This window comes from Urocitellus parryii, chromosome 4, assembly GCF_045843805.1.
Source record: "Urocitellus parryii isolate mUroPar1 chromosome 4, mUroPar1.hap1, whole genome shotgun sequence".
Classification (NCBI taxonomy): domain Eukaryota; kingdom Metazoa; phylum Chordata; class Mammalia; order Rodentia; family Sciuridae; genus Urocitellus; species Urocitellus parryii.
Window position 1 is genome coordinate 63,906,769 of NC_135534.1, and position 13,520 is coordinate 63,920,288.

The window sequence follows — 13,520 nt, forward strand, 5'->3', positions numbered from 1 at the left end:
GAGCAAATCTTTACCCCTCACACACCAGATAGAGCACTAATCTCTAGGGCATATAAAGAACTCAAAAAGCTAAACACCAAAAAAACTAATAACCCAATCAATAAATGGGCCAAGGACCTGAACAGACACCTCTCAGAAGATGATATACAATCAATCAACAAATATATGAAAAAATGTTCATCATCTCTAGCAATTAGAGAAATGCAAATCAAAACCACTCTAAGAATTCATCTCACTCCAGTCAGAATGGCAGCTATTATACATACAAACAACAATAAGTGTTGGCAAGGATGTGGGGGAAAAGGTTCACTCATACACTGCTGGTGGGGCTGAAAATTGGTGTAGTCAATATGGAAAGCAGTATGGAGATTTCTTGGAAAACTGGGAATGGAACCACCATTTGACCCTCCATTCCCTCTCCTCAGTCTGTACCCAAAGGACTTAAAAACAACATACTACAGGGACACAGCCACATCAACGTTTATAGCAGCATAATTCACAATAGCTAAACTATGGAACCAACCCAGGTGCCCTTCAATAGATAATAGATTAAAAAAAATGTGGCATATATACACAATGCAATATTACTCAGCAATTAAAGAGAATAAAATCATGGCATTTGCAGGTAAATGGATGGAGTTAGAGAAGATAATGCTAAGTGAAGTTAGCCAATCCCAAAAAAACAAATGCCTAATGTTTTCTCTGATATAGGGAGGCTGATTCATAGTGGGATAGGGAGAGGGAGCATGAGAGGAATAGAGGAACTCTAGATAGGGCAGAGGGGTTAGAGGGGAAGGGAGAGGGTATGGGGTTAGAAATTATGGTGGAATGTGATGGTCATTATTATCCAAAGTTCATGTATGAAAACATGATTTGGTGTGAATACACTTTGTATACAACCAGAGATGTAAAAAATTGTGTTCTATATGTGTAATAAAAATTGTAATGCATTCCGCTGTCATATATAAATTAAAAAATTTAAATAAAAAAAGAAAAGTTAAATAGTTATCCTAATAAAATGCTCATCAAAGCTGGGTGTGGTGACATACTCCTATAACCCCAGCTATTAGGGAGACAGAAGCAGGAGGATCAGGAGTTTGAGGCCAGTCTGGGAAACAAGACCCCAGCTCAAAAAATAAAAAACTAGGATTGGAGATATAGTCAGTTGGTGGAATGCTTGCCTCCCTGGCATGCACAAGGCCATGGGTTCAATCCCCAGCACCACAAATAAATAATTAATTAATTTAAAAAGCTAAATAAGCAGTCAATATTCTTGTGCTGGGAGCATTTTTACAGTGCTTACCCAAATTTAAGAAAGTCCCCATGACCTAATGTCAAAATCCTTCTCAGAGAAATGTGACTTAGAATATCTAATACATGCCAAGGTCCTCAATTTCAACATGCCACTCTTTTTCCAATAGGGAAATATATTATCTAACAAAGCTAGGTTACAACAATTCAGAGACAAGGAAAACCAACACAGTAAAACAATAAAGATCATATCATGTATACACATAGATTAGGAAGTATCTTCATGTTCCTTAGTGCATCTGGTCTCCAAAGGTAGGCAGAGAAGAAGGTAGAAAAGAATGGTCAGTCTTCCCCTTTCAAAAATAAAAGAAAAAAAGGTCAAAGAAGTCAAGTAATTTTTCAACATCATCAATTTGATTTATTTCAAACTGAAAATTCATTCAATTTAAATTAAAAAAAGTAAAGTTAAATAGTTATCCTAATAAAAATGCTCATCAAAAAAGAACAGGCCCAGCTAGGTACAGTGGCTTGCACCTGAAATCCTAGTAACTCAGGAGTCCAAGGCAGAAGGATTGTTAAGTTTAAGGCCAGCAACTTAGCAAAACCCTGTCTCAAAAAAAAAAAAAAAAAATAGTATCCCATTTCATATCTTTAAGTTGAAAAATGTGTACTCAGTGGATACTGCAGTAAGTACAAATAAGGCAATTAGATATTTATTCCCATTAAAAAAAAAAAAAAAAAAAAAACCTCGGGGGTGGGATTGTGGCTCAGTGATAGAGCGCTTGCCTAACATGTGAGGCACTGAATTAGATCCTCAGCAACACATAAAAACAAATAAATAAGCAGTATTGAAGTCCATTACACCTCCAGCAGCAATTCATGAAGCTGCCAAAGCCTTAGACAAGCACCTGGCCCATCTCTGTGTACTTGCATCCAAGTGTAATGAGCCTATGTATGTCAAATTGGTGGAGGCCCTTTGTGCTGAACACCAAATCAATCTAATTAAGGTCGATGACAACAAGAAACTAAGAAAATGGGTAGGCTTCTGTAAAACTGACTGAGAGGGAAAGCCCCGTAAAGTGGTTGGTTGCAGTTGTGTAGTTGTTAAGGATTATGGCAAAGAATCTCAGGTCAAGGATGTCATCAAACAGTACTTCAAAAGCAAGAAATGAGCAAATAAATTTTTCGTTCACATTCCTCAAAAAAGAAAAAAAAAGCCACAAATAAATAAAATAAAGGTTAAAAGAAATCTTTGGGTAAAAAATATTAAAACTGCCTTCTCCTTTCAAAGATCATTTAGTAAGTAATACTATATTTTTAAAAATGAAGAGTTCAATACTGGTCTAATTATTTTTCATCTCTTAAAATATTATTTAATAGGGCTGTGGTTGTGGCTCAGTGGTAGTGTGCTTCCCTAGCATTCATGAGGCACTGGGTTCGATCCTTAAGACCACATAGAAATAAAATACTGATATTGTGTCTAACTAAAAAATAAATATTTTAAAAAATTAAATATAGGTTATTACAAAATATTCCCACAAATACTTAAGACTGACTTGAAACATTTTTAATTTTTTCAGTCTTTACTTAAAAATCAAGACTGATATGAATGCAAAATTGATACGAATCATTTCTTCCTGATAATGTTATAAAATTTTTATTTTAGAATATATTCTTCAGCCAGATGTGTAATCCCAGCAACTCCAGGGACTGCAGCAGGAGGATCACAGGTTCAACCTCAGCAACTCAGCAAGACCCAGTCTCAAAAAATTAAAAGGTGTGGTAGTAGAGCACCCTTGGGCTTAATTCCCAGTACTGCCAAAATTTAAAAAAAAAAAAAAAAAAACAGAACATATTCTTCAATCTATGAAAAAAGATGCTATGTTTTTTAATGACCCCTCCCAAGTTTCAACTTTTCTATAACAGTGATATCAGAAAAAGTCTGAAATAGGAAATATATTTATCAATTCTATACATAAAAAAATAAAAAGGGGTGGTGATGTAGCTTAGTATTAGAATGCCACTGGATTCAACTCCCAGTTAAAAAAAAAAAAAAAAAGAAAGAAAGAAAGAAAAAGAAAAAGACATCACTAGTACAAGAAGTAATACAGTGTAGGAAAATAAGGAAATTGATTCTAAATATCGAAACATTTTAATAATACCTTAGCTAACTTATCATAGTTATATTTTCCTTTTTACATATACCCAAGATAAATAGCATTTAAGTAACATTTAAATTTTTTAATGCTGTCATCTAATAATAGCAACTACATGGGAAACAAAGCATTCTCATATACTGCTACTGTTCATAAATATTTTATGTAGAATATTGCGTCGTGTAGTACTCAAGCCTTAAAAACATACATATCTTCTTACCCAGAGATTTCAATTATGGGAATTGGTACAAGGAAATAATCTGGGTTATATGCAAAGTGGTTCAACATACATTGTCTATATTTTAAAAAGCAAAAATCTAAATATCCAATTAAAGGTTAAATAAATGGTGGCATATGAAATAAAATAAAATATCCGAAATTGTAATAAGTAGGTAGTTCAGTAATGCTATAGAACAAAAAAATGTTCATTAAGTATTAATAATTTCGAACAAAAAAGTATATTTATAGTTTTTTTCTAAGAGATTGAGTCTCCCTATACTGCCAAGACTGGCCTCAGCATCCCAAGTATTAAGGACTGCAGAAGTGTGCCATCATGCCCTATATATAAGTCTTTTTTTTGGGGGGGGAGGGGGGAGACACCAGGGATTGAACTCAGGGGCACTCGACCACTGAGCCACATCCCCAGCCCTATTTTGTATTTTATTTAGAGAAAGGTTTTCACTGATTTGCTTAGCGCAATACTGTTGCTAAGGCTGGCTTTGAACTCACCATCCTCCTATCTCAGTCTCCTGAGCTACTGGGATTAGAGGCCTGCACCACTGCACCCAGCTAATTATAAATTTTAGATAAATTCACTCGATACACTTAAATTATATAGATGTCCAAAGGAAAAAGCCACAAGGTTATATGATAAAACATTAATTAATTAAACAATTAATGTTTATCTCTGCACAGTGAAGGGACAGATGATTTTCCTTCCTAATAATTTCCATAAAACCTTCACTTTTGATATTTCCATATGAAGGAAACTTATGTAACTCTTTGAAATTTATCAGACTTCTAGTACAGTATATTCATAAACTGTTCTTCATAAAACATTACTAAATTACAGTGAAATCACAAGTATAAAATTGTTTTTAGGAAATTCCTGCTTGAAATGCTTCAAAAAATAAGGTAATAAACTAAGAAGAAAAATAATAACCCAAGAATTAATGAATCCAACTCAATAAAGAAAAATGTATTCAACATAAGAGCTACATAGCAATCACAGATAACCCAAATTTTAAAAAGACCTCTTACAAAAGGGAGGATTCAATGAACCAGTGTGTTTAAAATACTGAAATATTTGAAAAGAAAAAAAAAAAGCATTAAACAAAAGATGGAGATTAAAAGACTCCATATTAAGATATTAGTTCCCCCCAAATTGATCTAAAGATTCAAAGCAATTCCAATCAAAATTCCAGGCATGCCAGGTGCAATGACACACACCTGTAATCGCAACAGCTTTGGGAGGCTAAGGCAGGAGGACAGCAAATTCAAAGCCAGCTTCAGCAAAAGCCAGGGGCTAAGCAACTCAGTGAGACTATCTCTAAATAAAATACAAAATAGGGTTAGGGATGTGGCTCAGTGGTTGAGTACCCTGAGTTCAATCCCTAGAACCAAAAAAGAAAAGAAATAAGGGGCCAAGAATAGTGAAAAGGTTCTTAAGCTCCCAGATATTAATATTTTTTAAAATACTTTTTAGTTGTCAACGGACCTTTATTTATTTTTATGCAGTGCTGAGAATCAAACCCAGTGCCTCGTACATGGTAGGCAGGTACTCTACCACTGAGCCACCACCCCAGCCCAGATATTAATATTTATTATTATAAAGTCACAGTAATTAAAACAATGAAACAAAGTCAAACATATTTTTAAAAAAATAGATCAACATAACAGAATGAAGTCCAGAAATAGACTTATACAGATATAGCTACTTATGAGGCCACAAAATATCACTTCCATACAATGAAGGGATGCAGTTAGAGTGGTAAGACTTTCCAGTACATGATGCTTCTTCAACTGGGTATCCATCTAGAAAGTGAAATCCTGACTCCAATCCCACACCATACATAAAAGCTTATTTCAGACATACCACAACTAAATGTGAAAGATTAAACAATAAAATTTTTAGAACATTGAATGACACCTCAGAGTAGACCTTAGGGTAACAACAAACTTTTTTTAAAAAAATATTTATTTTTGTTTATTTATTTTTTAATATAGTGCTGAGAATCAAACCCAGGGCCTCCCGCATGAGGGACAAGCACTCTGCCAGTGAGCTACAACTCCAGCCCCAACAACAAACAAATAGGGCATAAAGAGCATTACCTTTAAAAGAAAATAAACTACATTTCATGAAAATAAAGAAGTTGGGCTGGGAATGTGGCTCAGGCAGTAGCGCGCTCGCCTGGCATGCGTGCGGCCCGGGTTCGATCCTTAGCACCACATACCAACAAAGATGTTGTGTCCGCGAGAACTAAAAAATAAATATTAAAAAAAAAAAAAAAGAAAATAAAGAAGTTGTTTTTATCAAAAGAAACCATTTATAAATAAAAAGGTAAGCCACGGGGCTGGAGTTGTGGCTTGGAGGTGGAGTGTTTGCCTAGCATGAGTGAGGCACTGGATTCGATCCTCAGCAACACATAAAATAAAAATAAAGATATTGTGTCCACATGTAACTAAAAAAATATTTTTTTTAAATTAGGCAAGCCACAAACCATGATATTTCTGCATGATATACCAATGTCTACAATGTATACAACATCTGACAAAGCAGCCATATCATAATATTTTTTGAAAAAGTACAAATCAATAAGAAAAAAAATGACAAAACTTGACAGGAACTTCATAATACAGCATATCTAAATGCCCAAATAAAATATGAAAAAGTTACTCAACTTCATTAGACATCAGGAAAATGAAAATCAAATCTATAATATTTTTACCACCATATACTCACCAGAAAGGCTAAAATGAAAAGAAGAAAGTGTTGATGAGGACTTAGAGCAACTACAACTCTCAATGCTGTCCACAGGATTGTAAATTGCAACAATTACTTTAGAACACAATTTCTTTTATATCTTCCAAAGCCAGATACATAACCCATGATACAATTCCACTCCTTAGCATATCCCCAATAGAATACACATATATAATCACCTAAGACACATGTAAGAATGTATTAAGAAGGAAGACCAATACAGTAGAAAAGGGGCTAGATCAGGGAGACAGGAGGAGAAAAAACGAGAAAGTACTGGAGATTGAGATGGAGCAAATAATGGTATATGCATTTGTGAATATGTCAAAATGAACCTCACTATTATATGTAACTATAAAGCATTAATAAAAACATTTTTAAAAAGAAATGTACTAGTGGCACCATTTCATAATGATTGTGACCACCACAATGACTATAATCAGAAAAGACAGACAATGACAAGGTACTGACTAGGATAGTACTGGAACTAAAACCTCTGTACACTGCTGGTGGGGACAAAAAATGATAGTCAAATTGGAAAACAATTTGGTCATGTATTAAAAATTTGTGGAGCTAGGCATGATGGTTATCATCCCAGTGATTTGGGAAGCTCAGGCGGGAGGTTTCCAAGTTCAAAACCAGCCTCAGCAACTTAGCCAGGCCCTAAGCTACTTAGTGAGACCCTGTCTCAAAATAAAAAATAAATAAATAAAAAGGGCTGGGAATGTGACTTAGTGGTTAAGTGCCTCTGGGTCCATTCCCTGGTACAAAAAAAAAAAAATTGTGGAGCTATAATATACTTTTGCATACATCTTTATGTATGTCAACTTTTACGCAGCTTATTAAGAAGAAAATAAAATACTACTTTATATTTATCAATAGTCAGTCTTTCTTTGCCAGATGTGGTGGCACACACCTGTAATCCCAATGGCTCAGGAGGCTGAGGAGGAAGATCCCAAGTTCAAAAACAGCCTCAGAAACTTAACGAGGCCCTCAGCAACTTATATAGACCTTGTCATTAAATAAAAATAACAAGGGCTGGGGATGTGGCTCAGTGGTTAAGCACCCCTAAGTTCAATCCCTAGTATTATCATTATATATATATATATATTTTTTTTTTAGCTGCTTTAATTTTAGAGAAAACCAAATATGGGCAAAGATATGGAGCAAACCCAACTCTCATAAATTGTTGGTGAGAATGTAAATTGGTACAATCACTTTGGAAAACTGCTTGGCTATATCTACTCAAGTAGGAGATACACATAAGCAATGACCCAGCAATTCTACTCCTAGGTTCCTACATAAACATCTAACAGAACTGTGTACATATATCTACCAAAACAATATGTAAAACCTTTGCTTAGAAGCATTAGTCAAAATCATTCAAAACATGAAACTAAGATTTTCATCATTAGTACACTACAAAAACAAATTGTGATATATTCATTCAGTGGGTACTATAAAAAAGAACGAACTGCCTACCCTTGCATGCAAAAACGTGTATGAAGCTTCAAAATGTAATGCCAAAAGAAAGAATCAGACACGGAAGAGTACGTATTTTGTGGAGTATGATCCATACTCCACGAAGTAAGAGCACATTTGCTTGATATACACCATTTAATTTAAGAAGCACAAGAAGTCTAAAGACAACAACTAATCCTTATAAAAGAGTACTAGTTACCACTGAAAGGTATGAGTATTGAATGCTTCTGGGGCACCTGTAAAGCTCTATATCTTGATTTGAGTAGTAGTTACATAACTGAAACTACTCACAAATTCACAAAAATGTATCAGACAGTACACTCAAGATCTGTCCAACCTTACTTACTATATACCTACTATACCAATTTTTAAAAATTTATCTTCCAAAATTTCAACTGTACACTGAACTTTAAAAAACAGAAAGAAATTTAATTAGTGCAACTATCACTCTCCTCTCTGACCGTGTACCAATAAGGGCACTAATAGGGCATGTTTTTAACACAGGGAATGCAAATTGGTCTGAAATAATTAGTACACACTGACAAAAGAAAGTGTCCATTATTTTAGGAGTTTCTGTACTATTGATAAGAAGTAAATATTTAAGCAACCAAAAAATAAGAGACAATATTGCCTAACTTTTCAGAAAATAAATTTAAAAATTAATTGGGAAAACATCAGAAAATAAGAACTAAGAAAAATCATCTATAAGGCAAATATGATGATAAGTAAAAGAACAGTCAACAAACTGGCTCTATAAATGTACTTAACCTCCCTGGCAGACAGCAATGTAATATATTAATTCTGAATATAATTGCTTCAAGAGGTTTTAAAAGATACATTATTAAATACCTTATATAATTTACATATATTATTATTCAGACTTAACTAAACTAACTATAATCTACTTGACAGACATTTAAGGTAACTTCAAGGGTAAACCTGACTACTCTATAAAATGTAATTCTACTTACTGTGTAATACTTAAACATGTATGTGTGTGCATATATATATAAAACATATGCACTTAATAGAAGGAAAGAAGTTTAAATACAAAGGTAAAGTTACAAAACTAATAAAGACACTCAAGTAGTGTGACAGTTATATTAGAGATTTGTTTTTGGGAGTTTGTGAACACAGGCCTCAAGCGTTCTAGGCAAGCACTCTACTCCTGACGTACAACTCCAGTCTCACAATTATACTAAAAGAATAGGCTATAAAGGAATGGTTTAGTGTTTTCACTAAATTTTATTATTTTCTCACTTATTTTATTATAAATAATCAAGCACTTTTGGGGGGAGGCGGGTGCAATGCTGGAAATGGAACCAATGGCCTTGTTAGGCAAGCATTCAACCACTGAGCTACAGCTCTGCCTGAGATAATGCTTAAAGCAGGTAAATAATCAGTCATGAGCACATTATTTAAAGATATGAAAATGATCAATGGGCAAACCAATATAGGTATCTGCTGTTAATCTTTTACCTGAAGAAAAGATTGACTGAGATTAGGGCTATCCTCAGCACAGTCTGGTACAAAGTAAGGATTCAATACATGTTACCTATCATTTCCAGTACTTACTATATATGCACAGAAAAAAGGGCTCAAAATAAATATTAGAACTGATACTTTCATTATATGAAGCCTTGATCCATTCTAAGCACTCTACAATTACTAACTAATGAATTGAATTCTATCTAGCTTAGGATAATTCTCTAAAACTCTTAATTCAAATACAGACATTTACCTAATTAAATACATTGAAATAAAATTAAAATTAAAACCAGAAAAAGCATAGATAAAAAAGAAAATCATGGGCTGGAGATGTGGCTCAAGTGGTATCAAGTGGATCGGCCCGGGTTCGATCCTCAGCACCACATACAAACAAAGATGTTGTGTCCGCCGAAAACTAAAAAATAAATATTAAAATTAAAAAAAAAAAAAGAAAATCATACTCCCACTTCATTATTTATAATGAACATCAACAGCAGCAGCAATAGTGGTTACAACATTGAACATTAACTCCATGTTACTTTTTTCTTCCAATGTTCTTTTGTACTTTTTCTCTTGTGTTTTAAATTGTTGCTGCAAATTTGAATTTTATTATTTGAGGGGGTGAGGGAAACTTTTGAGACTACTACTACATACAAAAAGTAACTGCTTAAAAGGCCCAAAATTCCAAATTATGTAAATTTATTTTTGTAAATGGAAAAATAGTTGTTTATATATAAACAACAATATATTGTTTTTGATGCTCTGAGATTTTCCTTTCTTTTCTATTGTTCCTATTTATCCAGTGACAAGTCCCATCTTTCCAAGCATAGAGAGCTTCTTTTCATTTTATAATTATTTTTATAGGTTACCTATAACCCATAAAATAGTTATAGGTTAAGTACATTTATGTGTGTAAAAATAGTTATTTTTAAATAATTATTAAGTATATTTAATAGTTATTAAGTACATATAAGTACTTAATAATAAATACTTAATATAAGTACTTAACATATAAGTACTTAATAATAGTATATTAAGTACATTTATATGTGTAAAAATAGTGATTTTTACACACCCAAAAAATGATGGTCAACATAATTTTTTCTTGCAACATTCAGCTAACTGAGGCACAAATAAGGGTCTAATCAAAATTAAAGATGGAAATGCTTAAATTTTCCTACAAATAACTCCATACTGTACACTGAAAAGCATACCACTCTCTATCAACAAGGCTGAATAAGAACTAAATGCTTGATTAAATAAATATAAAAATTAACCTTACATAAACTGCAGAGAATTAAGCATATAAAGGAAATGAATAAATGTATTTGTGAAATGTATTCATCATCATTCATATCTGTAAATACAAATACTGTAAATAATGTCTAACAAGTTCCCTTTGTAATGAGGAACAACTTAGCTCCTCACTTGAAGATTCAAATATAGCAAAAGGGGGATCAAAGAAAGGTAGCCAGAAATGAGAAGACAAAGAAGACGCAGAACACTAAGGTTCTCTCTTGACAACCATATTTGTCCTTAAGCCAAGGAAAAGAGGCATACCTAGAAAGGGGATCTCCAGCTCCAAGCTTACCTGTGCATACTCTCTTTCAATAGCAGCCTTCTTCTGACTGAATGTCCTAAAAATACAAACAAAAATTACCAAAAGCATAACTTAATAGTTTCCTACTGATAAAATAGGAATACTAAAAGCACTCACTACATAAGGATACTTTAAAACTTAGTTATCTAAAATATAAAAAGTACACTAAATAGTATCTAGCACACAGTAAATCCTATATAAATGTTAGCTATTATTATAAGAATGACTTCGAAAGGGATGAAATTGTTTACTGAATTTAACAACCAACATAGAGGGAACTACAGAAAAAGTGAAAATCAAATTTTGATCAAAGTACAAAATTACTACAAGTTGTAGTAAAAATGGAAGCATAGTTTCCATATGTGTGTAATTTCACAGATTTACTAAGATTCACACTTTTATGTATTAATATTTATGGACAGGTACAGTAGAAAGCACCTGTAGTCTTGACTACTTGAGAGGCTGAAGCTGAAGGATCGCTTGAGCTCAACAGTTTGAGGCCAGACTGGGCAACAAAGTGAAACCCTGACTTTAAAAAAAAAAAAAATTTTTTTTTAATTTATAATACTGAGATTTCCCTTTTAATTATGATTAGCAGTATTTTCTCCTATTTTAGTGGTACATAAAATAACAGTGTACTTTACAAATTGAGGCATTGAATGATAAATAAAATGTGATGATATTGATAATTTACCTTGAATATTCTGAGTTTAAAGACTTCTCTGCTATGTGCCAAGAACCTGTGCTATTAAAATCCCTACAGCCAATGAAACACCACACACACACACACACACACACACACACACACACACACATTTCTATTTCAACTCAAATTAATGAGTATATTTTTAATTGTGGGAGTCAGCACCTAAATAAAATATAAGAAAATATGAAATACTAACCTGGCTTATGTCAAATTTTGCTCTATACATAAAAGCTCTCAAAGAGTAAAACAAAATAAATAATCTTCATTGCACTAAGGCAGGGATATAAGAGTAGGCAGAGAAAAGAAAGTAAAAAGAACAAAAAAGAGGATGATAGTGAGCTAGAACATAAAAAAAAAAAAGAGCAAAAAGTCAAAACACCACTTGAAAAATTATTTCAATTTCCCTAGTGACTGTTAAGAAATGTTAACTATTGGGGCTGGGGTTGTGGCTCAGTGGTAGACTGCACGTCTAGCATGCAGGAGGCACTGGGTTCGATCCTCAGCACCAAGTAAATGTAAAATAAAGATTGTGTCTGCCTAAAACTTAAAAAAATAAATATTAAAAAAAAAGAAAAGAAATAACTATTCAAAATCTTTCTATATTTGTTTTGAGTTAATAACCAAATTTTAATATTAAAAATAACAAAAGGAAAAGGTCTCCCTTTAACTAAACCTAAGGACTCATGAATTTTTATTATTATTAACTACCAATAATATTAGCAGGGCATGGTGAAACAAGTCTGTAACCCTAATTACTCAGGAGGATTGCAAGTTTGAGGACAGCCTCAGCAATCTAGCAAGAATCCTATCTCAAAATTAGGCCCCAACCTCCTTAATAAGACTCCTATAGGGGCTGGGGATGTGGCTCAAGCGGTAGCGCGCTCGCCTGGCATGCGTGCAGCCCAGGTTCGATCCTCAGCACCACACACAAAAATAAAGATGTTGTGTCCGCCAAAAACTAAAAAATAAATATAAAAATTCTCTCTCTCTCTCTCTCTCAAAAAAGACTCCTATAGCGCAAGAATTAAAACCAAGAATCATTAAATGGGATGGAATCAAACTAAAAAGTTTCTTCTCAGCAAAAGAAACAATCTGTGAGGTGAATAGATAGCCTACAGCTTGGGAACAAATCTTTACCCCTCACACATCAGATAGAGCACTAATCTCTAGGGTATATAAAGAACTCAAAAAGCTAAACACCAAAAAAACTAATAACCCAATCAATAAATGGGTCAAGGACCTGAACAGATACTTCTCAGAAGAGGATATGCAATAAATCAACAATATTTAAAAAAAGGTTCATCATCTCTAGAAATTAGAGAAATGCAAATCAAAACTCTAGCAACTTCAACATAAGCAACTTCCAACATAAGCACCTGCTTTGATTATCAACTGTCTCTGACTTGACTGAGGAGCTAAAAGCAATGAATATACTTTGTATATTAGTATTTATATGTGTAGCACAGTGCCTGAACATTCCAGAAGTTCAATGTCTGCTGAATTAATTAAAAAACAAAAACTATGTCATCAGGTTTCGCAATCTTCATAAATTTGGATTAAAGAGTTCAATAGGGCCAGGTACAGTGGTATGTGCCTATAATCCCAGCAGCTCAGGAGGCAGGAGGATTCCAAGTTCGAAGCCAGCCTCAGCAACTCAGCAAGGCCTTGAGCAACTTAGTGAGACTCTATCTCTAAATTAAAATATTTAAAAAGGGCTGGGAATATGGCTCAATGGTTAAGCACCATCGGGTTCAATGCCCAGTACCTAAATAAATAAATAGCTCAGTAGGTTAGCTCCAGAGACAGGCAGAGCAACAGCATGGACTGGGGATACAGCTCAATAGTAGAGCACTTGGC

The 13,520-nt window shown here is 33.6% G+C and overlaps 1 protein-coding gene across 1 annotated transcript in view; it reads right to left on the reverse strand.

Annotated features, from left to right (window-relative positions):
• Fchsd2 (FCH and double SH3 domains 2) overlaps positions 1–13,520 on the reverse strand; it is a 251,959-nt gene that overhangs the window by 196,127 nt on the left and 42,312 nt on the right. Inside the window, exon 3 of the mRNA XM_077796870.1 lies at positions 10,949–10,994. Within this exon, the coding sequence (XP_077652996.1) occupies positions 10,949–10,994 (46 nt within the window). The remainder of the gene's footprint in view (positions 1–10,948; positions 10,995–13,520) is intronic.